Source organism: Ustilago hordei, assembly GCF_900519145.1.
Source record: "Ustilago hordei strain Uho2 genome assembly, contig: UHO2_contig_02, whole genome shotgun sequence".
Taxonomy (NCBI): Eukaryota; Fungi; Basidiomycota; class Ustilaginomycetes; order Ustilaginales; family Ustilaginaceae; genus Ustilago; species Ustilago hordei.
In genome coordinates this window covers 1-27,963 of record NW_024545252.1, presented here as the reverse complement: position 1 = coordinate 27,963, position 27,963 = coordinate 1, and the positions used below count along the sequence as shown (strand labels likewise).

The following is a 27,963-nucleotide window of genomic DNA, read 5'->3' as shown; positions in this document are numbered from 1 at the left end:
AGTGCGCTTGCATTTTTCAACAGCATCTCGGCTGCTGCTGCTATCTTTGGCCATGATTGGCAGATGCAACCACAATCTGACCTGTTTGTGCGCGTGGACAAGCGATGATCACTATGAGCTCTTGTGAGTGAGACTATACTGTAGTTTCCGTGTGGTATCGAAATGAGAGGCTGTCGGTCTGTGCCTTGTTTCGCCCGTTCCGTCGCTATCGAAATGAGACGGTCCGTGCCTTGTCTCGCCCGTTCCGTCGCTATCGAGTGGCATGGTAGGCGAGGCGAAGTTGGCAAATGAAATAAATGACAACGCCACGCATGATGGAGACACAGTGACGAGAAACACTCAATCGAAACCGAGATCGCGACCTTCCACCGGTGTGCCGCCTGAAGCCCTCGTGACAGACTGGACATAATCCAATTCCATGTGCTGCACAGCGTTATACTCGATGGCTGGTCCGTATGGGGATGGCCAGTCCACAATCGCTGGTTGACCTTCGTTAACGCGCTTTTGGGCTTCAGGATGTACGCCAGCATTCCAGAGAGGCAAGAGCACCCTGTTGTCTGCCTCGTACGCTGCTGAACGGGTCACCTCTTGGAACAAGGTGCAAATCTTGTCTCGAATCCTCAGATCGTCCAAACATGGGTACCTGCTCTCGTTCTTCAGTCCTCGGATCCACAAACGCAGAAATTTTGGTTGCTTATCATCCAATTCCAACCAACACGACCTCTTGCACCATCACTAACGACTATTGAGACAGCGACATCCTCGATTCAATCACAAGCGCATACAAGCCGAACACCATTTCTAGCGCGCTAAAGTCGTGATCTGTTCCTGCTCAGATCATCTTCCCATCACACTGCGCACTTTTGTCACCACCTGCCATACAGCGATCACTATGACGTCGTCATATACACGCCCACACCCATACTCCATCTTCACACACTCGGTCGGCACCAACATTGCCGGTCATTCACTTCTGGCCAAGCTTCGTGCCATCGCTGATGCTGGCTTTGACGGTATCGAGCTTTTCCAGGATGACCTTGACGCCTTTGCTAACTCGGAAGAGTTCCAGCAGATCCAAGCTCGAGGTGATGCTGCTCGTTCGCAGAGCAGCCAGCACTCCAATGCCTTTGCGCTCACCCCACCCGACTCTCCCATGAACTTTAATAGGCGCTTCTCAGAGTCGTCGGCCGTTAGCACCGACTCGTCATCAAACACCAGCGCTACGTCATATCGGTCTGGCAAAGCGTCCGGCAAGTCATATTCCGCTGTTGCAGGTCTCGACGACGATCTGCTTGTGCGCGATCAGAACGGCGAACTCGTAATTGGTCTCGATGGTCTTCCCATGACCTACAACGCTTTTGGCATTTGCACCGCCACCACATATCGCCAGGAACTTGCAGCAGCTTCATACATTGCTTCGTATTGCGAAGCGCTCCGACTGCGCATCTATAGCTTGCAGCCTCTGCGTGACTTTGAAGGCTGGGCCAAATCTGAAGACCAGCTCCTTGCTCTGCGTCGAGCTCGTTCTCGCTTCGAGGTAATGCGTGCTCTTGGCACCGACCTCCTCCTCATCTGCTCTAATAATCAGCAACACCCCATCACTGTTGGGAACATCGAACGCATCGGCGATGATCTCGCTCAGCTCGCTCACTTTGCCCAGCAATTTGGTCTCATTTTGGCACCTTCGTATCGCTCTGGCGCCGAGAGACTAGCCGGACGAGAAGCTAAACCCATCCGCATCGGTTACGAGGCACTATCATGGGGTGCTCACGTTGATGTGTGGTCTCGAGCGTGGCAGGCAGTTAAGTACGCAGACAGAGACAATGTTGGACTCATCCTCGATTCTTTCAATACTCTCGCGCGCGAGTACGCCGATCCATGCACTGCGACCGGAATCACGGACAGGTATCCAGATCCTTACGCAGAAGTCATGAAGTCGATTGATGCCCTTTCCACAGTGCCTACAGAAAAGATCTTCTTCCTTCAGATCGGTGATGCACGTAAGATGGCGCAGCCCTTAGCTCCCTCCCCAAACCCTGACGAGCCCCGACCGGCGAGAATGATCTGGTCGAGGGGTAACAGGCTCTTCCCATGCGAGTACAAGGGAGGCGCGTTTCTGCCGGTGAAGGAGTTTGTACACGCGGCCGTGAAGCAGGCGGGGTATACGGGTGCTTGGAGCATCGAAGTCTTCAACAGCAGCCTGTCGGACGAAGGAGAGGATGTGCCCGTCTCGCACGCACAACGCGCTCGGGCTGGACTCGATAAACTCGTGGAGGAAGTCTACGCTTGATCTCCTCAGCCCTCCTCCTGATGTCTATTGACTTTTGGAGCTAGTATGCTCACTTCTCACGGTTGACTCTAACCTCACAACACGGACATTCATTCGCCTCGTTCGCGGACTACTTTTCATGCCTTGGACACGCATCGCGGTCCGGCACCATACCCGCTCTCACTCGTCACTCTTGTAATTATCCGCATCGTCTTGCCCCTTTGTCGCATTCTCTCTTATTAGTTTGGCTGTCGTCATGCTCCGCCGTGTAGCGATCCGTCAGTAAATGGACAGTATTCTTCTACATCATTCTGCCGGCGTGTGGTCAGATTATGTCGTCGAGAAGCAAGTGCATCCCTTCGCCAACGGCTTGGGTTGACGCCAGCGTCTTTCTTGCCGCCAACTGTCCCACGTTGACCGCTTTGTCAATCATGACATGCCAGGCTGGCTTACCTGGCTTCACAGCCTCAACTTCACGTTTGGATAGCAGATGTGAGATTGTAGCTGCGAATGCACCAGCGAAGCTATCCCCGCAGCCCGTTGTGTTGACAAACCGGACCTCACCTGCCGGGATCGGATGGTGTTGTACCCTACTGGCGTCAATTGTGACGACGCCATGGCGACCCACTTTCAGTAGGATGGTGGAGAAAATGCCTGCTTGAACCAAAGAGCACGCTTTGGCAACTGTTAAAGGATCCAATACCGATGGCAAAAAATTCAATATGGGGGTCGCTGACGCTTGGCCAGCAGTTGGTGCGACGATGCCAATTTCGACGGCTTTGGAATGAATCTCTTGCAGCTCGACGGCATTCGGTGTCGCAAAACTGATCGGCTCGTTGCGCTTTGCACCCTTCGACTTGGCATAATGCGAAAGAATGGCAGTAGACTTGCTCACGCTGGTTGGCTCGAATGACGTCAATATCCTGCTGCTCCCGTCTCTGGTGCTGCTCTTCGTATTGTATGACTCGCAAGCGGCCAAGAGCTCGCTCGTCTGTTTCGCTCCAATGTTGCCATCGAACACGACCATGCCTGGCCTTTCCTTTTGCAGCATCGCCTCAAGACCGCCCGACATTGATGATGGAACAAGAGCTGCTTGACCAATGTCCATGTCAGCAACACCCGAGATCAGGTCGCCTGCATCGTCCAGCAACAGCGAGCAGACGGCTGTCCTTCGCTCCCCGCCATTCCTTGGACCCCCGGGAACAAAGAGACCATCGGTGCGCATCCCTGCCTGCTCCATTCCGTTCTTGAGGAGTAAGCCAAAGTCGTCATCCCCGTGAGGAGAGACTAGCTTCACCGGGGAACGCAAATCTGATGATGAAGCGGAGTGGAGCGAGAGAACGCGCGTGGCGGTCTCGGCCATGTTGCGCGCCACGCCGCCAAGGGTTACAGTTACGCGGCCTGGATAGGTGGTGGCAGCAAAGCTTGATGAGTTGCCAGCAGATCTTGTTTGCGAAGTGATGTCTACCGCTGCTGCGCCAAAGATCAAAATACTTGTTTTACCCACCGGAGCCTGGTAGAAAGGAGCAAGGCAAATAGAAGAGTTTCAGCACCAACACTTTTCACACTTTTAGCAGTCATGTATGTTCCGGTCGGATAAACTTGCGCCTGTGCATATGTACATTGTAGCTGTGTTGTGTTTGTGGCTGAGTCAAAGTAGGGAGCAAGTACGTTCAACTCACCGTCGATTGGACTCCACCAAGGGCGTGAGTGTTGCCTGCCTGCTCTACCTCCTTCTCGATCCGATCGAGTTCTACAGCGACCTGCGCCGCCTTCTTTGCATTGTTCACCACGAGCGCCCTGTTGCTCTCTTTGCTCTCCGGTATCAATTCTGCCAGCCTCTTGAGCAGCCATGGGGTAACCTCTTTGCCCCTTTTGTCAATTCCTTGCTCGATTGATTCGCGTACCGCTTGCTCGACACTTTGCTGAATCTTTTGGCCGACTTCGTTCCACTCGGCAGGAATGGGGTTGGCAAAGACTTGACCGCTCTGAATGCCGAGTTGGGCGTTGGCAAAGATGGAGAAGGCTGCTTGAGCGTCGCTGCCAGCGAAGGGCACGTGGAGGCCCGAGTTGGAGGTGTAGAAAGCAGGGAATTCGCCGCTAGAGTTGAAGGTGGTGACCAAGACGCCATATGTTTCGAGAACTTCCAAGGTCCGTGGGATATCGAGGATCGATTTGGGTCCAGAGCAGAAGACGGCAACAGCTGTGCGACCTAGCTCGGTCAAGTCGGCTGAAATGTCCATGGTAGACTCAGCACCGCGGTGCACACCACCGATTCCGCCGGTGGCAAAGATGGGGATGCCGGCCATGTGTGCCAGTACCATCGTTCCGCTCACAGTCGTACCGCCAATGGTGCCCTTGCCTTTGGCTAGCACATGTGCAATATCACGACGACTTGCCTTGATTGCCTGATTCTTGCTCGGGTCAATGGCGCATTGTGCCAGTCTTTCGAGCTGCTGCTGATCAAGTCCGACCAGAGGCTTCCCTTCGAGAAGCGCAATGGTAGCTGGCACAGCGCCATGGTCGACAACCGTCTGCTCGAGCTCTTGTGCCACTTCCAGGTTGTACGGATAGGGCAGCCCGTGCGTGATGATGGTGGACTCGAGCGCAACGAGAGGTGCTCTCGTCGCAGGTGACAATGCGGATCGAACAGCGGGCGAGAGCGAGAGCGTGGGGTGAGGCGAACGTATGAGAGCCCGTGCCGCTTGGCTTAGCATCCTTGTCGATCGAACCATTTTTCCCTTTGAATGCCGCTCCTGTGCGAAGATTGGGAGAGGAAGGAGGGAAACTTGCGCCGAAAGGATCTGCCCTTATATGTCTTCTGAGGGTCGGCAAGAAGTGTGCCTGTGCGGTGCTGCTCAAGAATGGAGTATGAAGAAGCTTGGATAGATGGTCCCTTGATCCGACCTTCCCCCACCCACTCCACTTTTCGGAAGGAAGGAAGCTTTGCTTGAGAAGCCGGAAAGCGGAGAGCGGAAAGCGGCAGTTCGGTCCCAATTTTTCTTTGCTCAAAATGGCGGTACGAAATTGGCCGAAGCGCCGCTTCACGCGTGGATCATCGGAAGCTCGGTCACACAAGCACACTTTGCAAGCTTGGAAGCAGGCTATGGTTGGTCTCGCATCATATGCCTCATCCCTATCGCTGCGAATCATTACGGGCATACTCAACTCCTCCACAAAACAGTTCTTGCATCACCATGTCAAACAAACAGATCGACACATCTTTGAGAAGGGAAACAGGTAAGCCTCTATATGTATTGCGGTCATGGCTGATTGCATCCTGATTGAGTCACTGCGACAAACAATCACAGTTCCTCATGTCCAGAGGCTGCAGCATCAGCATGATTTGCTCGTCCCGAAGCGTTTTCCAAGACTGTCATGCAAAACAAAGCCAGGCTGAGGTCAGCGAACTATCTTCTCGTCAGACACCGGCTACCAGTTTCAGCGACCGAACATACCTTTTCGCAGTGCCGGATCAACCTTCTCGGGCAAGACAAGCTGCCATTCGAGATACAGCTTGCCGAAGAGCATGTCGCGTCCAGCGCGGACATCATCTTCGGCTGGATCAGAAACCGATGTCCCGTGTACTGGCATACCTTCATGGTCGATTACGGAGACGAAGCCGGGTTGAGTAACGCCATCACGCTTGATTGTGATTGTACGGCCGTCCATGTGGGTGAGATTACGTTCAAAGCCTAGCAGTGCTTCCGAAAGCGAAATCGGCAGGCTTTTGTAGAGCGATGTACCTGCTCGTCGGAATTGGCCTTTCGATCGTCTCGAGCTGTATCGCGGTGCATTCGAAATGACGAGGGCTTAGATTAGTATACGTACTGCGTTGCTACCACGCCTTTGGGCTTCGAGATTGAGTCAGTATGAGGCTTACCTGATCTTGACGATCACATCTCCAGCTTCGTAGTCTGGCGCTTCGTCTGCTTCTCCTTCAATCACCACCTCGACTCCTTCTTCTGCACCCCTCTCAACATCAACTTCAAGCGAGGCCGCCTCTTGAACGATCTTCTGACCGTGGCACTTGGAGCATCTGTGTGCAATCACAGAGCCTGCACCTCCGCATCGATCGCACGTCATTTGTGCGTTCGTAATGAATCCTGGCATGATCTGCTGCCTGACAATCCTGACTCCACGCCCATCGCATGCATCACAAGTGTGAATGTCGCCGGGCGACTCAGCACCGCTTCCATCGCAATGCGAGCAGACCACATTCCGCTCATACTCGATCGTGAACGTCCTGCCGCGGTAGAAGTCTTCGATGTCTACATCTACGTCGAAACCTTTGCTGGGTCCTTTCCGCACGCCTCCTCCGCCGCCGCCTCCGCCGCCGAAGAAACGCGAGAAGATGTCGAAAGGATCCTGCTGGTGCTGATTCGCGTTGTCTTTCCGTGTCTGGTGCTTCTTGACACCTTCGACGCCGTATCGGTCGTAGATCTTCCGTGTCTCTGCATCACTGAGAGTTTGATAAGCATCACTGAGCTCCAGGAACTCGGCGTGCTTGTCGGGATGCTTGTCTGGGTGAATTTTTTGCGCACGCTTGCGATAGGCACGCTTGATGTCACGTTCGGAGGCTGTCTTATCGACACCTAGTACCTTGTAGTAATCCTTGGCGGCAGCAACAAGAGCGGCCATCCATATGAAGGAGATGATGGACAGCAAAAGAAGCCAAGACATTCCACGTCCACGCCCTGCCTTCGAACAGCTGGATTTCAACGGCTTCATGTTCTCTGTTGTTGTGCTGAAACTCCGAAAGAGTCTGTGACGTGTTCAGCCTTCGTTCCTCACCGATCTCTCAGAGCCAACTCGAAGCCGTGTCGTAGACGTGGCCGGTGGATTCGCTCTCGCACAGCGGAGGGCAGCAGGGGGTAAAGGGAGATGCCGAAGCGTGAGGTGCACTAGGGGCGCTGCTGGGATCGCTGTCGTTATATGTATGGTCTTGCAGAGGCCCGTGGGAAAGGAAGAGGTAGATGAAGATTGTAAGGAACTGTTGAGCCCGGACCAAGTTGAAAAGAGGGTCCAAGGGTCACACGTAACATTATACTGAACCCTGAACTCGGTTTTCGGCAAAGATGAGCTGGAAGGTTTGACTTTCTTCTTGTGAACCTTTTCCACGCGGCGTTTCCAGCCGGCGTTTGGCTGCTGAAAATAAACACTCCAACACGGTGATGCAAGCTGACATGAGACGATGCGAGAGAGATCGGGCGTAGCAGATCTGATCGGAGATCAGGCAGAGACAATCTCGCCAGGGATCGGGTACAACCTGTTCCCGCTCGTTGTCAGACATCGTCATTAAGTAGAAAGCACCCACGTTCGGTATGAGCCTCACAGATGTATATATATCAAGCTGAGAACACCAGGTTCTCACCACGTTCACTTAGTCAATTGAGTATATATGTTTCTGTCTAAACCAGCAGTGACATCGTACTTAGACTCTCCCCGATCACCAGTTATCGGGACCCAAACGTCTTCACTTTTCAACATTGGCTTGGTGGTCGCTGCAATATGCCTTGCCACTTACTGTGACACTCTTCAGTGCATCACCATTGCCTCTTGCATCAACCCGAACACACAATGCGCAGCTCTTTCGTGTCACACTTCACGAATGACCAGATATGGAGCTGATCAACACGATCAATAACGATACCAATACAATTGCATGCCTAACAAGATCGGCAATACCTTGATGTTACAGACTAAGAGGAAGCGGCAGATGCCTCAGAAAGCCCAATTGAAACAGCCAACGCTTTTGAGAAAGAGCCCCCAGTCAGTTGGCGTCAAGCCACTGTCGACGAGGCTCCAAAGATGCTCGTTGAGCTTCTCCATACGTTCCAGGTCAAACTTGTAGTAAGGACGCAGTTCATGAAACATTGCTCGGATTCGGTCGCGGTCTTGATGCCGTGCAGAGAAGGCCGCGAACGAGAGGGGGAGGACAAGCCTGTGAAGAGCATTACATGGGTTTCGAGTGCAGGAATGGTAATGTGTCAGCGGCGGGAAGAAAAAAAAAAAAAAAAAAAAAAAAAAAAAAAAAAAAAAAAAAAAAAGAAAAGAAAAAAAGCAGTTGGAGCGGAGGTAAAGCAAGGACGGATACTTACCCTTTGGTGATGCCTGCTTGGATGGCTTCTTCCGACCGATTGAGCACGACGGCAGTAGGCTCGGCAAAGCAAGGGTGGTCCGCTGGTTTTGAGAAGATGACCGAATGGATGTACAGCTCTGCGGCGGCGACGTAGAGATGGTTCATAATGACCGGCAACAAAGTTTGCAGCGTTCGCGTCGCTTCTGCTGGAAAAGGCATCTTGGCCCAGATTGGGATCTCAGCTACCAATGCTCGTGCTGTCGACTCTAGCCACAATCTGGTTTCCTCGTACTCTGGTGGTAGGGCAGGGGGCGACCCGCCACCCACTGTCTCCGAAAGGATGATGGTAACGCTTGTCCTTTCCTGCAGCTCTCTGCGCGTTGCTTCAACCCTGGTCATCCTCGCCAGCATGTCGATCATGCCTCGATGCAGTCCGAAGGTCTGGAGAACGCTGTCTTCTTTGATGCTTCTGGGAGAGTCCATCAAGGCATACCACCAGTCATCCCAGGGCTGTAAGAACAGCGTGTAGTCGTCCGAGGTGAGCGAGCTAAGCGCATCGAAGCATGCTATCTGCTCGATGAGAAAGAGACTGGAGGGGTCGGATTGGTCGACAAAGGCTGCAGGTCCTCCCAACTCGGCAATGGCACGGGAAGCGATGTGCAGTGCGTCTTGCCAGTCTTGCTGTGCAGCCAACCTGTCGCGGGTCGCCAAGCCGAGAACGGTAGCAAGCATAATGGCGGCGTTGCTGCGATCCAGCGGGGCAGGCCTCTCTTTGAGAGTGGTTCGTAGCAAGCGGAGAGACTCTTCTCGACGTAAATTGCTCAGTTCAAGTAAAACGTTGGACATGATGCTCTTGGTGCCCGGATCATTGATTGGGTCAGTTAGGCCGGCCATACTGGACGCAACATTGTATTCGCCATGCTTACGACCTTGATACTGGCCAATGTTGGTCAGCGGTGGTCCTGTCTGACGGCTGGTGCTGTGGTCATGCTTTTCGGAGATGGGTGACGGATCCTCGGGTCGCGACGCAACTGCCGGGAACAAATCGGGAATGGGCGCTTGGGAAAGCTTGTGTCCAATGTCGAGACTGGCCATACTGAGGAGAGCTGAACGGAGAGCGTCTTCATATCCGTTTGTGCCGTGAGGATGACGTACGGCGAACGTGGCATGATATCGAATCCATCGATTGTCTGAGAGCGGTATGCTGATAACGCATAGTTGTGGCGCTACCTCAAGAATATAGTGACGAAAGAGACATTGTTGCTCATAGGTTGGAAAGTAGGCATCAAGGTGGTCGAAGCCAAGACCTGGTGGCAGTTCGGGGAGTTTGACTTTAGAGATGTCGATGGAGGAGGAGGCGAAGGAGCCGCGGTAGAAGTGATAATGCGACTGTGGTCGATGGTGGTCGTATTGAGAGGAGGCATGTCTTGCAGGATCGGATTGGTAGCTGGAGTCATTTGCAGTGCGGTAGCGATCGTGATGTGTGCTGGTAGATGCTCGGGTGCGATCGTATGCGTGTGGATGCGACGAATTCGCGGCGTGTTCGTCCAAAGGCGACTGCGGTGAGGTGGAGATAAACGGTCCATAGTGACGAGAGAAGAGGGCAGCGCCGAGGCCTTCAGGAGGGGACAACTGTGAAGCAAGCCCACTGGCGCTCCCGGCGGCATCGAGTGCTTCGGCTGGCTGTGAAGGATGGAGGAGCGAAGAGACTTGAATTCCGGGTAAGGTTGGCGAGCTGCTGCCTGCCGAGGAGCTTGTAAGCGCGGAAGGTTGACTTGTTTGGACGGCTTGACTCGAGCTGGATGATGCGGATGATTCGGCATAAATGCACTCTCTATCGCCAGTTGAGCATCTCCGACAAACAGGTCTGACCTCGTCGCATTTGACTCGACGTTTACGACAAGTGAGACAACCGGCGAGCGACCTTTCATGATAGCGCTTGACGCGATTGGGGATGTATTTTGCTTTGCGCTTGGTGCCCTTGAATGGTCCTGGTCGCGCATCGGCAAAAGTGGTGGTGGCCGCCGATGTAGAATCGTCGAAGCGGTGCCTCTTGTCCCTGTGGACTGTCGGTGAAGTCGACTGGTCCCGATCCGCAACATCACTGCCAGCTGTTGAGCGAGCAATCTCTGGCAAGTCTCCTCTGTCGATCTGCCCAGGAGACTGCGTGGGGGAAGGCGTTGTCGAGTCTGCCTCTACGCGTTTTGTCGGCGTAGATGTCGACGCTGATTTGCGGGCGGTCATAATGCTAGAGCAATGTAGAACATTCCTGCTGTAACTGTTGCGACCGCAGCGAAGATGAATGGACAGAGTTGGTTAGAGACTAGGCAGCTATACGACGGTAGAAGTCGGATCCTCTTTGTCAAGGGAGAAGTCGGGTGTGTCGTGTGTGTCGTGTGTGTCGTGTGTGTCGTGTGTGTCGTGTGTGTGTGTGTGTGTGTGTGTGTGTGTGTGAACGGGCGCAGTTAAAGCGACCCTCCGGAAAAATGTGCTGTGAGGCGGCGTGACAACAACAGCGCAAGAGGTCGTCGTGGCTTTCGAAGGACGACAGCAGAAAAGGTGAAAGCGAAGGCGATCTCAGCCAGTATCGGTGTCGTCGCCGATGATGATGATGCTCAACGTGGGATCCGAGAGTGCTTTCGAAGCGTGTTAGCGAAAGTCGGTTGATGGCAGTCGTGATCAAAGTCGCAACATGGCATTACAAGCAAGCACACGAAGCGGGCACTTTCGCGGCCAAAGTCACTCACTCGCATTCCACGCGGGGTCCCAGGTCCAGTTCGAGGTCGAGCGAGCAGCCGGGTTGGTGGCAGGTGTGCAGGTGTAAGCTGCTCTCTCCCTCTCTCTCTCTCTCTCCCCGTCCCTCAGCTCTTTTCTGTGAAGTTGCCTCGGAAATTGGAGCATCAGAGGCATAAAAGCCGCAAAATATATATATATATATATATATATATATAAATTAATTGTCTGAGACCCCGCGCTGGAATCGAGTCTTGTTTCCGCTTGACGAGCTGGACCCTGTTGTGTGTGTGTTTTGTGTGGCGGGTGTGCCTCTGAGATACGGGCAACGGGTCGATAGACTTCTTTGACAGCGGAACACTGATATAGGTGGTGAGACAGCATTCCTCTTGCAGTATCAGCTGGCAGTAGGATGAGCACGTTGAGCTGCGACAAGTCGATCATGTCTACACATCACGGATTGCAAAGATGACGACAGACAAAAGAGCGAGCAGCAATGTCCACGCAAGCGCTTATCTCTGCGTGGTCGCGATTTAATTGCCGTACAAGTATCTTGCTCGTCGTCAAGATAGGGAGCAGCAGAGCGTCGGATCCAGTATCACCAACTTCGGTATGGTCACTCTCAAGTCGGGAAGAGTCGGAAGGACAAAAGCCAAGGACAAACGGTTCAAGCGACATCGATATGAGCGACAAGCCAGCCTTCCTCAAGCACAGAAAAGAAAGCCTGAGCAGCTGCTCGCTTCTGACGAGGCCCCGCACGGAGACTTCCACAGGAAAAGCCTCCACACAAGCCGCAATGAATCTGCCGGTCTTTTGTTTTCATACAGACAGCCGCACAGCCTTGGCTTTCTCCGTTCGTCATGATCATCACTACTTCACGTAAGCCAGCCTGACTGGCAGAGTTGCTGGCCCTCCATCGTCATTTGCTCCATATCGCCTTGCTTACTAGACCTTCAGATGGATTGGCGACCATAGACGAACTCACATTCAAAGCGTCACCACCTTCATATCTGTCAAGGCGGATCCCAACCAACAGAGCCAATATGGGTCTCAAAGCCAACTTCGAGGAGATACCAACGCTCTTGGCACCACCATCGTATCTTGACAGCACGTCCGACGATCATGTCCAGCTGAGTTCGAGGCAAGAATCACACAGGAACACGAACATTGCTCCGCGTTACATTGCTTGGAAGCTCATCCTGAGAACTCTGATAGGATCGGCTCAGACCATAGCACTGCAGGATTTGGACCAAGAGGAGGAGCGAGCCGCAGCGCTGCTAGATGTCCTTTCTAATATCAGGCTTGTATCTCGACTGCTCTACTCGGTCTCCATGTCGCTATTGCGGCCAATGTACTTTGCCGAGTACCTGAAAGCAATTCAGGCTACCGTTTACTCGACCAACCTCGAAAGCAGCTCTCTGGACCAGCCCTGCCGTGAGACTCGCGTCTTAGATCACTACATCTCGTATCGCATTCAACGGCGTCATCTTGCATCGCAGTCCTCACTCCTCCTCAACAACGACGACATCGAGTCTGACCAACGTCAAGTCTCCCGAGACCTCTTCAAGTGGTTCCAACCACAGACTTACATGGAGGATGAGATCGGAAAAGTCCTTCACTCGTCCGCTGCGCCGTCCAATGCTGTTCGCTTTGAGGATCTCTTGGTGAGATTCCACTTCACGAGGGCGGCCATCACCTTGCCTTTTGCCGTCGAATCGACGCCACTCAGCTCATCGACGTCTGCACCGACAATCGTAAGGAAAGAGTGCGTATCACTGGGCAGGGCTTCCAACGAACCCGTCTTTGTGACCGCACACCGCCTTTTTGACCAGCTCAATCGTTTCATCTTTGTGAGAAAGACATATGGAAGCAAGACATGGTACGAGATCGTGGGTCAGACCGGATAGATCAGCGCCACCTCATCATTCCAAGCGTATTCAGAACAACTGGTGACACACTGCATGTCACACGCAAGGCCGAACGAATTCAAGGTGTACTGTAAGAACTCGATTGGGCTTCAGGAATGAACAATGTCATTGCTGCTTTTGACGAGCTTTCATCATATCGTCCATGCTCGTATTGGACCCTAGCAACCAGTGCGAAAAGTCAGTAGCCCAGCTGGGCAGAAGCGCAAATAACTCGGACCAGTTTGCGTACCACGGCAGCGCAATAGTGCCTCCGCGTCGGCTCTGCACCGCAGATACCACCCTCTTGGCCACGTCATCTGGCTCAACGGAAGGACCGAGGAAGCGAGCTATCAGGTTGACTTTGAATCCATCAAACAGCCGTGTTTTTACATGGCCGAGCACCAACAGGGTGGTCCTGATCTGTGGACATCGATGACAGTAGTCGAGCTCGTACCTCAATGCCTTGTGCAGACCGACAACGCCGTGCTTGGAAGCACAGTAGTCAATCATCTGCGACACGCCCGTGTGACCCATGACCGATGCCGTCGAAACAATGTGTCCTGCGCGACCGTCTTGCTTGGCGCGTTGCACCATGCTCGGAAGCAAATGTTGGAGCATCCACAGATGCGAGGTGAGATTGACGTTGATAAGACGCGAGAGTTGACCGGCCGACAGGGAAGTGATGGGCTGCGAATGCGTGAGGCCGGCATTGTTCATCACCACAGTAGGCACACCGTGAATGGCAAGGATCGATTTGAGTACTTTGGCCAGCGCATCGTCGTTGGCGAGGTCACAGATGTAGGCCGAGATGTTTGGCCGTGCAGACGCCTCGGTACTTTGTGAATTTGGCAGGGTGGATAGCTTCTGTATGTCGATAACTACGACTTTAGCACCTTTTGCCGCAAAGCGGATGGCTGTACGATAGCCGATACCGGAAGCACCACCTGTAATTACAACCAGCTCGTTCTGCCACTCTTTCTTGCGAATAGGCGAGAGATAGGCGCGATTGTACCAAATGTGAGAGGATACGACAAGCCACCAGCCGAACAGCACCGTGGTCGCAGCAGCGGCTGTGCAGAGCCTTTGCGGCACATGAGTGGGAAGCAGCTTGCTGACGAGGCGGATGCATTGTCGGAGCTGTTCATTGGCAGTCTTGCAACTGTGCAAGTCGCAAGCCAAGGCGACCAGATAGGCGATGCTGACGAGTGGATCTGAGCGGAGCAGAAGAGAGCAAAGGTTGCAGTTCAGCGACGGGGACGGCAATCAAATCGGCGGCTGCTGTTTCTTGTTGATGTCGAAGGTAGAAGCACTTACTGAGGATGGTCCATTTCAGCAAAACAACAATCGCGTCGATGCTGAAGAGTGACATGGTCGCACCGAGTGTCAGTCGATACTGAGACCTCGTCCACCTTTGTCTGTCGACGATCTCCCACAGCAAGGAAGTCGAAAGAAAGGAGGAGGGAGGGCTTGGCCTTGGCTTGGCCTGCAACAGCTCTCTTTAGAAAGCCAGTAGCTTCCACAATTCACGAATTGCTCAGTTGATGTCTGAGCCACCGCCACCGCCACAACTCGTTTCTTTGGGTCCAGATGCTGTGCGGCGAAGGATTTGATTGAACGCTGTTCGAAGGAATGGCAACAGGTCAGGTATGGGTCTTGAAAGAAAGGGGTTCAGGCAAGCCAGGCACGACCAAAACGTCGCTCTGACAGACATTCGTTCGGATCAAATCGCGATGGCGAACTTGGCAATCACAACATTAGCACTTTTGACAAGTGGCTTTTGCCGGCAGCGATCAGTTGAGAGGGAATTACATTACTCTTTTTGAAGCTGCAAATTTCGGGAAGCAAGAGCCGAGAGAACACGACCAGAAGAAAAAAGGGGGAAGAAAAAAAGTTGGAAGAAGAGGCAGAAGAAGAGGGAGAAGAAGAAGAAGAAGAAAAAGAAGCTACTAAATCAGCAAAGCACAGCAGAGAAGCAATGCTGTGTTGAGGCGCAGCACAGCTTCGGCATGCCATCCGAGAGGCAAAGAGACAGGGCAGAAGAGAGAGAGAGAGACAAGGCGGAGAATGAGGAGAGGGCGAGGGCGAAACGCGAACAGGAGTGAGCAGAGGCCTTTTTCTATTTTTTATTTTTTTTATTTTTTATTTTTTATTTTTTATTTTAGCCCCCGATTGCGATACCGTAGTCAGAGCGCCAAAAACGCGTGTGTGTGTGTGTGTGTGTGTGTGTGTGTGTGCGTGGAGTGTCAAAATGACGTCGATGCACCTGAGCCGAGTGAGTGTGTTGCTGCCTTGCTCTTTTTTCGGTCCCTGATCCTGGCCCTGGCCCACCGAACAGCTCTTCCGGCCCCTGTGGTGGTGGTGCTGTTTTGTTGTTGCTGCAGTCGAGCAACGCCTTCAACGTCACAGCGGCAGTCATGCCAACCTACACTGGCGCAGCACTGCACTGCATCTCTGCGTTTTTTTTTTTTCTTCGGCATCACTTGGCAGACTTGGCCTTTGTTTTCTACGCTCAGCCGCTCGCTTGGAGTTCATTTCTTACGCAACTCTCTCCCACCCACGTTTGCCCTCCACTTCTATATAACCATCCGCCTCTGTTGCAAGAAATTGTTGCCATCCATCGCCCATCATTTCCAACATTTTTTCCGTTATCGCACAAACTGCACACACACACACACTCACACAGCACACCAATTCGTCAAGATGCCTTTCACTTGCAGCGACATTGTCAAGATCATCCTTGCCATCTTCCTCCCACCTCTTGGTGTCTTCTTGGAGCGAGGTTGCGGCGCGTAAGTATTCACACATCAACACCAGTTTCTCTTTCTCTCTTTCTCTCTCTCTCTCTCCTACGCTCTGCAATGATTGTGCTGTTGCTGACTCTTGACCTCATTCTCCTACTTTTGCGACCATCCGACTCACCATGCAACAGTGACTTCTGGATTAACGTCCTTTTGACAATCCTCGGTTACCTTCCCGGTATTATCCACGCTCTCTACATCATCTTCAAGTACTGAGCAATTCGATACCCGGTTGCGGACTCCCCCTGCGCACGTTCTTTCGACCATGATACATCCACACGCACGCAGTGAGCGTAAATTGCACAGGCAACCAATCAAGCTTTCACCTACGGCTGGAGTCAAGTTGATCGCTGGCTGCTGCGATGTCCAGCTCTCTCCTTCACGATCATCACCACGGCGACAACACACCGCTTCATCTTGTCTACTTTATCGATAATGTCCGCCTCGCGCAATTGATACCATGATCCGCATCAGACAGCACAGATTTCCGTTGCCTGAGGCCGCTAAATCTCGTCGTCTTTGGCACCAAATCTTTTGAGTCTTCCGACTGAAAAGCAGAACAGACCATCGCCGCTTAACGGCTCAAAATCGGCGCAGTAGGATACTCGCCGAAGCATCCGTCTTGGTGACCTCTTATTTGCATCATTGGGGGAGGGGATGGCGGTGTTAGAATGTGAGGACACTCCAAGTTGGCAGATTGCTTGTCATACCAAGCTCACATAGCTGATGCAAATGTTGACAATAGTCATTGAGCGCGGACATATGAGAAAATGTCATCGCTTTCCGAAGCCTATTCCGGCGTTCGCCTAGATAACCTCCCATCTCGACTGCGCGTCGGCAAAGCTTTGACCTCTCCTCATGCTCCGTCTTGCACGGTCCCTGTGAAGTCCTTAAAGATGATGTAAGCATCCGTCAACTCTTCCTTCCCATCCCCCGTCTTGAGTGCTCCAGCCATCGGTAATCTTCCGACGATGGTGAATCCGAGTCTTTGCCAAATCTTCACGCTAGCCATGTTGTTGACGTAAACCAAATTGAACACCGACCCTTTGTAACCTGCTGCTGGCCCGAAATGCAAGAAAGAGCGACCAAGAACTCCGCCCAGACCCAAACCCCGACCTGTGGGGGGCACAACGAAGCCAGCATTGCATAGGTGTGAGGAGCGGCCGGGATAGTTTGGCTTGATGTAGTAGTAGCCGCCTACCTGACTCGTATACTCGAGCGATGACAGGTCTGGAAGAGAAGAGACATCAGAGACTCCTAAGCCTTCTTCAGGGACCGCAATGGATGAAAGCGCCCAAAGCTGGCTGGAGGAAAGGAAGAATCCAACGAGAAGATCATATCCGAGGAAGTAGCCCTCGAATTCGGACAGCTGCATCGGACCTCGCTGCGGGTAGGTGATACCTCGCTCGAGCTCGTCGTTGAAAACACTGGCCAAATATTCGGTCAACGCTCTGGGCGGCCGCAATGCTTTCTTCTCCCCCGAGCAAGCTGCAGCGGCATAAGCCGACTGCTCTACACCGTCAACATGAAATGGTACTATGACGACTGCTCGACGTTCCTGACTTTGTGCCCTTTCGGGAAGTGCATAGAGACGCGGCCGAAGTGTGCTCGCATCTGAACCGGCTGGTCGAGGTACATGTCCGTACGCCATCTTTGATGTGTCGATGGCGCGAGAGAGAGATGCAAGAGAAACTCGCTCGGCGTATTCGTCGGTCTTCTGGATCAAAGCCTCAAGTCCATCACCGATCTTTGCAAGCATCGAATCCCGATCTTCCTCACAGTCAAACACATCTTGACAAATTTTGGGCCAGCAAAGCAGCACGCACACAAAGACCAACTTTTCTTCTGATGGAGGCTCTCGCTCATTTACACAGCGAGGATTTGGAACCTGGAGCGTAACGTCATTGGGCACCAGTTACCGATAGCACCAGCACGCTAAGGTTTCATGTCCTTTCCTCGCTATGCCTTCATTCTGCGACTCAAACACTCCATCTTGATTGCATCCTTTTCTTCCGGGAACGAGGGTCCGGCTCTTCGGTGCAACGCCCGCTAATACGACTGGCATGTACGGTGAGATTGTTTGGACGGCAAGCACAGGTGGAGGATAGACAGGAAAGCACGCATGACGGTTTATGCCTCGCTCGGCTATACACAAGAAAAGTTCGTTATACTTCCATGGACACGGCCTTTGGTCACAGTAGAATCGTCGATCCGGCCCAAAGGTCAGTTTGATGACCGAGCCACATACTGCTTATTCATGATTCTTCTGACGATCCCTTTGCCGCTCCACAGCAGGTTTCCTTTTGAAGCAGAACCAGGAGAGCGAATACAGTTCGTCGAGCCAGCCTTAAGTCCGAGCTCGTGCACAATCGCTTCTTGCTCCTCCCTGTATAAATTCCTTCTTGCTTGCTACCTGTTCTTAACACCGCTACGCTATTGACTCAACGCCACTAAACCATCCAAAATGTCGCATCTCGAAGCTCTCAAGAAGCCCGTCGTCTTCTCCAACGGCGTCTCTGCGCCCAACGTCACACTCAAGAGCCCCATGACTGAGCGTCTCTGCACATGGTCCGACGACGACTTTAAGAAGCGTGGCTGGCCCACTCCCGAATACATCAACCTCTACAAGGTCTGGGGTGAGGGCGAGATCGGCACCATCATCCTTGGCAACATTCCTTGCGATGCCCGATACCCTGAAGCCAAGAAGAATGCCTGCATCGACCCAGAGATTGCTTCGCACGACGAGTACGTGAAGGCATACAAGCCTGTCATCGACGCTGCCAAGGCCCACGGTTCGCTTGTCATTGCCCAGGTCACCCACGCCGGTCGTCAGACCTCCGAGGAGATCGTCGCCACGCCCGTCTCGTCCTCCGACGTCCAGTGCCCTCCTGGTATGGGTATGACCTTCGGTAAGCCTCGTCCTTTGACCGTTGATGAGATCCACGACATTGTCCGCCGCTTCGGTTTTGCCGCCAAGGTGCTCTACGAGGCTCAGTGCAACGGTATCGAGCTCCACGCCGCTCATGGCTACCTTCTCTCGCAGTTCCTTTCGCCTCGTGTCAACAAGCGAACCGACCAGTACGGTGGTGATCTTGAAGGCCGCTCTCGCATTGTCTTTGAGATTATCGAGAGTATCCGCAAAGCTGTTCCCGACCCCAAGTTCATCATCTCGATCAAGATCAACTCTGCCGACTTTGCCGATGGTGGATTCGACGCTGAGGAGTCTTTCGCCATGTCCAAGAAGCTCGAGGCTGCCGGTGTTGACCTCATTGAGCTTTCCGGTGGTACTTACGAGAGCTCTGGCTTCGAGCACAAGAAGGAATCGACCATCGCCCGTGAATCGTTCTTCATCGAATTCGCCGAACGCATTCGACCTCACCTCACCAAGGCGAAGCTCGCTGTGACTGGTGGCTTCCGATCGTCCAAGGCGATGGCCAAGGCCGTCGAGGAGAAGTCGTGCGACATTGTCGGTCTCGCTCGACCCCTTTGCGGTGAGCCTCGCCTGTGCAAGGCCTTGCTGAGCGGAGAACAGGAGGCAGCCAGGCCGGTTCACCCTGACTTGCCTAGACAGATCGAGGTCGGTGCTTGTGTTGTGCAGCTCAATCAGATTGGTCACGGCGCCACTCCTTGCGACACCTCGACTGCGGAGGGTGCCAAATTCGCCACTGATGCTGTGATGCATCGCCGAGAACCTGAGCACGGCGGCAAGAAGGATCAAACACAGAAGCTTTAAATGAGAAGACTTTCTTACTTTGCTGTTAGTTTCCGTGCAGCCAACCCATCTCGTACAGCACTGTACCTTTAGAATGCAATACACACAAGTCTAGAGCAACCTGATATCCTTTTCCTTCACGTTTGACATTCGACTTAACGCTCGCCGCTGCTTCTCAAGCTGCATTGCATCAAGACCGTATGACAAGATTTTGCCACGATTTTTATGGTTTGATGGCCTGCTGTTGACTGTTAGTAGGGGCTGCCCAAGCTATGTTTGCTTTCGCTCCTATGCAGAATGATAGAGCCCATATAGGTGCATATGCTGAAGGTTACGATCCAGCAAGACGTTAAAAGTGACATAAGGCGATATGAAAAGAGATCGGGCAGAGCCGATCTGATAAGGAATTGGGTAGAGCCGATACAGTAAGAGATCGAGTTGAAGATACAACGGAATTACCAGGCATTTAACCAACATGTGAGAAAGCCGAGTCACCAAGAGGCCAAGGGACATGCATGCATGGTTGATGTGTGGCAACCAATCAGGAGATGTTTATGGGAGACAATGCTGAGGCAACACATGGTGCATTCAGTTAACAGGGTGATGGTAAAGTTTTCTCATGGATGGATCAAAGGTATATATATAGGCAGTCTTGTAGTCATAGTCAACATGAAATTTCAAGCATTGCATCTATCATACACCTGTGCAAAAGGAGCTAGAGCATAGCCTGGATGAAGTGGTGTCTTGCATAACTTCAACTGATTAAGAGTCTGAAACTACACCCAAACCAACCATGGCAGAAGAAACCAAACCCCAAGCCAGTGCTAGCAACATCACCAAGAGATCAAAAAGAGGAAGAAAGGTCATAACCATCTGACAAACACCAGTTGACAGCACAGCCATTGATGATAACAAGGCCAAAGAAGAGTCCAACACTGACCCTGATGATGATGACAGGTGATACAGCTCCTGTACCCTAGCAAAGCTTCTCAAACCAGTACCAAAACTTACCTCACAAAACTACTACGACTGGAGCACCCATGTCAGGTCCTTCCTCCAGTCTGTGCCCAATGCCATAGAAAACCTTGAAGGAACTTACAATGATGACCATCTGAGATGGAGACAATCCTTTAATCTAACCCTGACCAATGCTGTGCAAGGAACCATCAATATGGTAGGAGAGTACAACATCAACTATCTCCTACTTGACATCATTTGAGAGTACCTCACCTTCAATCAGGCCTCAAAGAAGATTGAAAAGAGATTGGGCAGTGAAGCCACTAGGAACTCTGGCCAGCTTGCACTAATCACCCAACTGGGTGACATCAAGATGTTCCATGCCAATGCCAGAAAACTAATCCAGGAGATTAGAGCAATCCAGGCAGAAGGTAGTATCCTTGGAAGGCCCTTTGCAGACAATACACTATTTTCAGCACTCCAGAAGTGCATGATCCAACACCTTGTATACAAGGAAATTGTCATGACTGTCCACCAGCTCAGATTTGATGACCTTGCTACCACACTCAGCACATGCCAGGCAGCACTAGAGAGCATCCCCACCCAAAAGATAGACTCCTGACAAGCCAACACCAGAATCACTGAAAGTGGTGACCCTGGAGAGTCAACTAAGGAAGCCTACACCAACAATAATGGCAAAAACTCAAGAATGAGAAATAGGCCACAAAAGATATGGTGCTATGTGTGCAGACAAATCAGACATGGAGCCAGGCAATGTGATGCCTCTGTCAGCATTCCCAAAGATTCGCCACTCACCAAATTGGATTAGGAAGTGTGGTGCTCCCTCACCCAAAGTGTCACAGAAGCTGCGCAGGAAGATCCAAAATGAGGTATGAGGAGCCTTGTGCACACAAAATTGTGAAATCAACCGGATCATGGGTTTCCGGTTGATTTCACCTGACAACAACCGTGTTGCATCTGTCTGGTTGATTTTGCTGAAATCAATCTTTGGGGTAAGGGTTAGGGTTTCATGGCCTGCTGTTGACTGTTGTGAGATGTGTCAGATGACTGGCCTGGGTTGATTTGAAATTTGCAGGAAATTCTGAATTACTGCAGACCCTTGACAATTACAAATTCCACTGATGTGCCTAGCCTAGGTCATTACAAAAGGGAGCCTGGGCTACTACAAATTCCACTGATGTGCTCAGCCTCACCCAGCCTAGGCCATTACAAAAGGCAGCCAGGACTACTGCAAATTCCACTGACGTGCTGGACCTAGGTTGTTACAAAAGGTGGCCTGGGCTACTACAAAGACCCTGGGTAGATTCAATGCTGGGATGGCTGCCATCTTCAAATCAACACCACCTTCATTGCATCAACCAGGACTGCTGTGTCATGTCCTATGTGCAATGTCCCATCTGCACCTTCACCTATGTGCAGTCCAATATCCTTAATCACCTCTGCAAGAAGCATGCTACCATCCATATCAGCCAGGAAGTTGCAGCAGCCTGTGGGGTGGTGGTGTGTAGCTGTGGTCAGGCAGCATCCAATGTGGCAGGTTTGAAGACACATCAAGGTATGAGGCATTGCCAACCAGCACAGCCTGCATTGCCTGCATCACCACTGACACCACCAGATATAGCACAGCAAACACTGTCACCGACACCAGAAACCACAGCACAGGAAGAGACCACAGAAGCACAGGCACAAGATGTAGCAGCAGTCAGTGACTTTGGCATGGAGCTGTCACAGGGTCAGAAGGATAGCGCAAGAGAGTGTGCCAAATTGATCAATGGCAGTCATGGGAATGTCGCACAAAAGAGCAGTATATGAAGGGTGTGCAACAGATCAATATATGAAGGGAGCACCAGATTGATTGGTGCTGAACCATCAGGGATCAACAAGATTAATTGGGCTGGCAGTGCATATGAATTATGAGATTGATCAAACCCCAGGGTTCCAGATTAATCTCACAGGGATTGGTCAGAATCAGTCAGATCAGCATGCTGTCATGGGCCTGAATGCTCAAGAAGCAGCACGGAGCAGGCACAGCCATGAAGGGGACCAAGATCAAGGAGCATGCAGATGGTTACCACTCAGGGGCTCGAGAGACAGTGTCAAAGGAACTGTCACTGGTCAAAGGAGAAGTTAGGGTTAGGGTTACAAGGGTGTTCCCAGCGAGACCCTTGGAAACATGAAATCTGTACTAATGAGATATGTAGGGATACCCTAGCCCTAGCCGGTGTGTCTTGCTTGCAGGCAATGCACAATTGCACTCCGCCAAAATCGAAATTCACGCAACTGCGTTGACCCCCAACGCACTCGAAATTTACACTGCTCAAGTGCCGCAACGCAAACAAATTTATTTTTGCTGGAGCAGCGCAAATTGAGCAACGCACAGCTGGAGCAATGCACTCACAGCTGGAGCAACGCACACTCTGCTGGAGCAACGCAATCTGAGCAGCGCACAGCTCGAGAGCAACGCACTGTTCGAGAGCAACGCACAGCTCAAGAGCAACACACAGCTCAAGAGCAACGCACAGCTGGAGCAACGCAATCTGAGAAGCGCAATCTCATCAGCGAACTGCTGGACAGCGCACACTCTGTCGGAGCAGCACAATTGAGAGCAGCGCAATTGAGAGGAGCGCTCACTCTGCTGGAGCAGCACAATCGACATGAGCGCAATCAAGACGAACGCAATCGACAGGAGCGCAATCGACAAAAGTGCAATCAACAGCAGCTCAATGGACAGGAGCACAATCAAGAGGAGTGCAAGCGACAGGAGCGAGCACTGTGCTGCAGCAGCGCAATCGAGAGGAGCGCAATCACGAGCAGAGCAGGAGAGAGGAGCACAATCGAAAGTAGTGCAAGAGAGAGCAGAGTGAGAGAGAGGAGCGTAATCGACAGGAGAGCAATCTAGAGACGAGCAGCAGAGAGGAGCGCAATCGACAAGAGTGCATTCGACAGGAGCACAATCGAAAGGAGCGCAATCGACAGGAGCGCAATCTACAGGAACGCAATCGAGAGCAGAGCAGGAGAGAGGAGGTCTATCGACAGGAGCGGAATCGACAGGAGCACAATCGACAGGAGAGCAATCGACAGGAGCCAAATCGAAAGGTTAGGGGTTAGGGTTAGGGTTACAAGGGTGTTCCCAGCAAGACCCTTGGAAACATGAAATCTGTACTAATGAGATATGTAGGGATACCCTAGGACTATGTGTATGCAAAGTCTCACGGTACCCTAGCCCTAGGCGGTGTGTCTTGCTTGCGGGCAACGCACAATTGCGCTCCGCCAAATTCGAAATTCACGCGACTGCGTTGACCCCCAACGCACTCGAAATTTACACTGCTCAAGTGCCGCAACGCAAACAAATTTATTTTTGCTGGAGCAGCGCAAATTGAGCAACGCACAGCTGGAGCAACGCACTCACAGCTGGAGCAACGCACACTCTGCTGGAGCAACGCAATCTGAGCAGCGCACAGCTCGAGAGCAACGCACTGTTCGAGAGCAACGCACAGCTCAAGAGCAACGCACAGCTGGAGCAACGCAATCTGAGAAGCGCAATCTCAGCGAACTGCTGGACAGCGCACACTCTGTCGGAGCAGCACAATTGAGAGCAGCGCAATTGAGAGGAGCGCAATCGAGAGGAGCGCTCACTCTGCTGGAGCAGCACAATCGACATGAGCGCAATCAAGACGAACGCAATCGACAGGAGTGCAATCGACAAAAGTGCAATCAACAGCAGCTCAATCGACAGGAGCACAATCAAGAGGAGTGCAAGTGACAGGAGCGAGCACTCTGCTGCAGCAGCGCAATCGAGAGGAGCGCAATCACGAGCAGAGCAGGAGAGAGGAGCACAATCGACAGAAGCGCAAGAGAGAGCAGAGCAGGAGAGAGCAGCGCATTCGAAAGTAGCGCAAGAGAGAGCAGAGCGAGAGAGAGGAGCGCAATTGAGAGGAGTGCAATCGAGAGGAGAGCAACCGAGAGGAGCGCAATCGGGAGCAGAGCAGCAGAGAGGAGCGCAATCAAGAGGAGCGCTCACTCTGCTGCAGCAGCGCAATCGAGAGGAGCGCAACCAAGAGGACCACAATCTACAGGAGCTCACTCGAGAGCAGAGCAGGAGAGAGCAGTGCAATCGACAGGAGAGCAATCGAGAGACCAGCAGAAGAGAGGAGCGCAATCGACAGGAGTACAATCGACAGGAGCTCATTGCAGAGGAGCGCAATTGACAGGAGCGCAAACGAGAGCAGAGCAAGAGACAAAAGCGCAATTGAGAGCAGAGCAGGAGAGAGGAGCGCAATCGACAGTAGTGCAAGAGAGAGCAGAGCGAGAGAGAGGAGCACAATTGAGAGGAGCGCAATCGACAGGAGTGCATTCGACAGGAGCTCAATCAAGAGCAGCACAATCGAGAGGAGCTCAATCGAGAGCAGAGCAGGAGAGAGGAGCGCAATCAAGAGGAGCGCTCACTCTGCTGCAGCAGCACAATCTAGAGGAGCTCGATCGAGAGCAGCGCACACTTTGCTGGAGCAGCACAATCAAGAGGAGCGCACTGCTGGACAGCGTAATTAAGAGGAGCGCACTGCTTGACAGTGCCCACTCTGTCGGAGAGGCACAACTCAGAGCAGCATCAGAGCAGCGCAATCGAAAGCAGAGCAATCGAGAGGAGGGCAATCGAGTGAAGAGCAGCAGAGAGGAGCGCAATCGACAGGAGCGCAATCGAAAGAAGAGCAGAAGAGAGGAGCTCAATCGACAGGAGACCAATCGACCGGAGACCCATCGACAGGAGTGCAATCGACAGGAGAGCAATCTACAGGAGCGCAATCGAGAGCAGAGCAGTAGAGAGGAGCTCTATCGACAAGAGCGCAATCGACAGAAGTGCAATCGAGAGGAGCTCAATCGAGAGCAGAGCAAGAGAGAGGAGCGCAATTGACAGGAGTGCAATCGACAGGAGTGCAAGAGAGAGGAGCGCAAGAGAGAGAGGAGCGCAAGAGAGAGGAGCGCAATAGAGAGGAGCACAATAGAGAGGAGCACAATCGACAGGAGCTGTATTGACAGGAGCGCAGGAGAGAGGTGAGCAATCGACAGGAGCGCAAGAGAGAGGAGTGCAATCGAGAGCAGCGCAATTGAGAGCAGAGCAAGAGAGAGGAGCGCAATCGAGAGGAGCGCTCACTCTGCTGGAGAAGCACAATCGAAGCAGCAAACACTCTGCTAGAGCAGCGCAATTGACAGGAGCGCAAATCGAGCGCAATTAAGAGGAGCGCAATTGACAGGAGTGCAATTGACAGGAGCTCAATTAAGAGGAGCGCAATCGACAGGAGCGCAACTGAGATCAGAGCATTCGAGAGGAGCACTCACTCTGCTGCAGCAGCGCAATCGAGAGGAGCGCTCACTCTGCTGGAGCAGCACAATCAAGAGCAGCGCAATCGACAGGAGCTCTATCGACAGGAGCACAATCGACAGGAGCGCAATCGACAGGAGCTCATTGGAGAGGAGCGCAATCGACAGGAGCGCAATCGAGAGAAGAGCAGAAGAGAGGAGCTCAATCAACAGGAGACCAATCGACAGGAGCACAGTCGACAGGAGCACAATCGACAGAAGTGCAATCGAGAGGAGCCCAATCGAGAGCAGAGCAAGAGAGAGGAGTGCAATCGACAGGAGTGCAATCAACAGGAGCACAATGGACAGGAGCGCAATCGAAAACAGAGCAATCGAGAGGAGGTCACACTCTGCTGGAGCAGCACAATCTGGAGGAGCTCTATTGACAGGAGCGCTCACTCAGCTGGAGAAGCACAATCGAAGGAGCAAACACTAGCCCTAGCCGGTGTGTCTTGCTTGCGGGCAACGCACAATTGCGCTCCGCCAAATTCGAAATTCACGCGACTGCGTTGACCCCCAACGCACTCGAAATTTACACTGCTCAAGTGCTGCAACGCAAACAAATTTATTTTCGCTGGAGCAGCGCAAATTGAGCAATGCACAGCTGGAGCAACACACTCACAGCTGGAGCAACACACACTCTGCTGGAGCAACGCAATCTGAGCAGCGCACAGCTCGAGAGCAACGCACTGTTCGAGAGCAATGCACAGCTCAAGAGCAACACACAGCTCAAGAGCAACGCACAGCTGGAGCAACGCAATCTGAGAAGCGCAATCTCATCAGCGAACTGCTGGACAGCGCACAATCTGTCGGAGCAGCACAATTGAGAGCAGCACATTTGAGAGCAGCGTGTCATGGGCCTGGATGCTCAAGAAGCAGGAGGGTCACTGGTTCATATGGACGGAGCACAGGTATCGAAGACCTAGTCGATACCAGTAGAGAGCATGGTCGTAGTGCAGTCTCCATGGAGACCATGGACTCCTATGGATTCACATGCAAAGGAGCACTGAGCCCATATGCGAGGAGGACCAGGCACAGCCACGAGGAGGACCAAGCTCAAAGAGCAGGCGCAGCCACGAGGAGGACCAAGCTCAGATGGTTACCACTCAGGGGCTCGAGAGACAGGAAGTCGACACAGGTCATGAGGAGGAGGAGCAGTGTCGAAGGAGTCGACACCACTCAAGAGGCACAGGGGTGCCAAGCAGGAGAGGCCCCTGAGCAGTACTCGATGAAGAAGGTACTCTCTGGAGAGAGAGCAGGAGCAGCATTGCTGGCAATGCTGTGAAGAGGTATATAACCATGCTTTCTCATCATCATAGGTCGAGTGGATCCCCATCCACTCTACTCACCATAACTAGTTATCACTTCAGCATAAGTATACATTAGTTTCAGTCAGCATAGCAGCAATCTATCAAGGTTGCTCCTCATCGTAGTGTGTGTGTTGTATCACCACTACCTGACATCCGAAGGCGCCCATAGCAGGTTAGCGGTCCGGATATAGATAGAACCGAAGGCAGTAGTCCACTGCGGTCCGGGGATCACTTCAAGCATCAAGTCAACACACTGGACACTCGTGTTGACGCCACCAACCTTATCACCAACACCATCAACCTCATTATCATTGACGCCACCAACCTTATCACCAACACCATCAACCTCATTATCATCGACGCCACCAACCTTATCACCAACACCATCAACCTCATTATCATCGACATCACCAATCTCATCACCAACACCATCAACCTCATCATCATCAACACTCACACCAGACTTTGGTGTCATCATAACATTGATATTGATTGTGCCGAGCTACCCCTGAACGGAGTGTCCACAGAGGTCAGCCGAAACCTACGATAGTATATACAACGAACGCCACCTGCTGTCACTGCACAACTTGATAGTCACCGAGTATCTCGAGACAATAGCTGTCGCACAGTTTGATAGTCACCGAGTATCTCGATAGGGTTAGGGTTAGGGTTAGGGTTAGGGTTAGGGTTAGGGTTAGGGTTAGGGGGTTAGGGTTAGGGTTAGGGTTAGGGTTAGGGTTAGGGTTAGGGTTAGGGTTAGGGTTAGGGTTAGGGTTAGGGTTAGGGTTAGGGTTAGGGTTAGGGTTAGGGTTAGGGTTA

General features: G+C 52.4%; 11 protein-coding genes across 11 annotated transcripts; 5 read left to right on the top strand and 6 right to left on the bottom strand.

Moving 5' to 3' along the window:
• Window positions 1-892: 892 nt before the first annotated feature.
• Window positions 893-2,290, top strand: UHO2_00759 (uncharacterized protein; the record flags this gene model as incomplete). The annotated part of the gene is made up of 1 exon (XM_041553227.1): window positions 893-2,290. The coding sequence occupies one exon, from the start codon at window positions 893-895 to the stop codon at window positions 2,288-2,290; it is 1,398 nt and encodes a 465-aa protein (XP_041409161.1).
• Window positions 2,291-2,594: 304 nt separating this feature from the next.
• On the bottom strand, window positions 2,595-3,632 carry UHO2_00758 (uncharacterized protein; the record flags this gene model as incomplete). The annotated part of the gene is made up of 1 exon (XM_041553226.1): window positions 2,595-3,632. One exon carries the CDS (start codon window positions 3,630-3,632, stop codon window positions 2,595-2,597), a length of 1,038 nt encoding a protein of 345 aa, XP_041409160.1.
• A 310-nt stretch (window positions 3,633-3,942) lies between these two features.
• On the bottom strand, window positions 3,943-5,004 carry UHO2_00757 (uncharacterized protein; the record flags this gene model as incomplete). Its single annotated transcript, XM_041553225.1, has 1 exon — window positions 3,943-5,004. One exon carries the CDS (start codon window positions 5,002-5,004, stop codon window positions 3,943-3,945), a length of 1,062 nt encoding a protein of 353 aa, XP_041409159.1.
• Window positions 5,005-5,574: 570 nt separating this feature from the next.
• UHO2_00756 (uncharacterized protein) lies at window positions 5,575-7,000 on the bottom strand (the record flags this gene model as incomplete). Its single annotated transcript, XM_041553224.1, has 3 exons — window positions 5,575-5,642; window positions 5,728-6,050; window positions 6,153-7,000. The coding sequence occupies 3 exons, from the start codon at window positions 6,998-7,000 to the stop codon at window positions 5,575-5,577; spliced, it is 1,239 nt and encodes a 412-aa protein (XP_041409158.1).
• A 993-nt stretch (window positions 7,001-7,993) lies between these two features.
• Window positions 7,994-10,595, bottom strand: UHO2_00755 (uncharacterized protein; the record flags this gene model as incomplete). Its single annotated transcript, XM_041553223.1, has 2 exons — window positions 7,994-8,213; window positions 8,371-10,595. The coding sequence occupies 2 exons, from the start codon at window positions 10,593-10,595 to the stop codon at window positions 7,994-7,996; spliced, it is 2,445 nt and encodes an 814-aa protein (XP_041409157.1).
• A 1,532-nt stretch (window positions 10,596-12,127) lies between these two features.
• On the top strand, window positions 12,128-12,991 carry UHO2_00754 (uncharacterized protein; the record flags this gene model as incomplete). The annotated part of the gene is made up of 1 exon (XM_041553222.1): window positions 12,128-12,991. The coding sequence occupies one exon, from the start codon at window positions 12,128-12,130 to the stop codon at window positions 12,989-12,991; it is 864 nt and encodes a 287-aa protein (XP_041409156.1).
• Window positions 12,992-13,117: 126 nt separating this feature from the next.
• Window positions 13,118-14,360, bottom strand: UHO2_00753 (uncharacterized protein; the record flags this gene model as incomplete). Its single annotated transcript, XM_041553221.1, has 2 exons — window positions 13,118-14,202; window positions 14,306-14,360. 2 exons carry the CDS (start codon window positions 14,358-14,360, stop codon window positions 13,118-13,120), a joined length of 1,140 nt encoding a protein of 379 aa, XP_041409155.1.
• Window positions 14,361-15,691: 1,331 nt separating this feature from the next.
• UHO2_00752 (Plasma membrane proteolipid 3) lies at window positions 15,692-16,005 on the top strand (the record flags this gene model as incomplete). Its single annotated transcript, XM_041553220.1, has 2 exons — window positions 15,692-15,780; window positions 15,921-16,005. The coding sequence occupies 2 exons, from the start codon at window positions 15,692-15,694 to the stop codon at window positions 16,003-16,005; spliced, it is 174 nt and encodes a 57-aa protein (XP_041409154.1).
• A 640-nt stretch (window positions 16,006-16,645) lies between these two features.
• Window positions 16,646-17,440, bottom strand: UHO2_00751 (uncharacterized protein; the record flags this gene model as incomplete). The annotated part of the gene is made up of 1 exon (XM_041553219.1): window positions 16,646-17,440. The coding sequence occupies one exon, from the start codon at window positions 17,438-17,440 to the stop codon at window positions 16,646-16,648; it is 795 nt and encodes a 264-aa protein (XP_041409153.1).
• Window positions 17,441-18,253: 813 nt separating this feature from the next.
• Window positions 18,254-19,522, top strand: UHO2_00750 (uncharacterized protein; the record flags this gene model as incomplete). Its single annotated transcript, XM_041553218.1, has 1 exon — window positions 18,254-19,522. One exon carries the CDS (start codon window positions 18,254-18,256, stop codon window positions 19,520-19,522), a length of 1,269 nt encoding a protein of 422 aa, XP_041409152.1.
• A 2,990-nt stretch (window positions 19,523-22,512) lies between these two features.
• On the top strand, window positions 22,513-25,388 carry UHO2_00749 (uncharacterized protein; the record flags this gene model as incomplete). Its single annotated transcript, XM_041553217.1, has 6 exons — window positions 22,513-22,611; window positions 22,681-22,700; window positions 22,880-23,339; window positions 23,669-23,711; window positions 23,917-24,238; window positions 24,269-25,388. The coding sequence occupies 6 exons, from the start codon at window positions 22,513-22,515 to the stop codon at window positions 25,386-25,388; spliced, it is 2,064 nt and encodes a 687-aa protein (XP_041409151.1).
• Window positions 25,389-27,963: the final 2,575 nt, after the last annotated feature.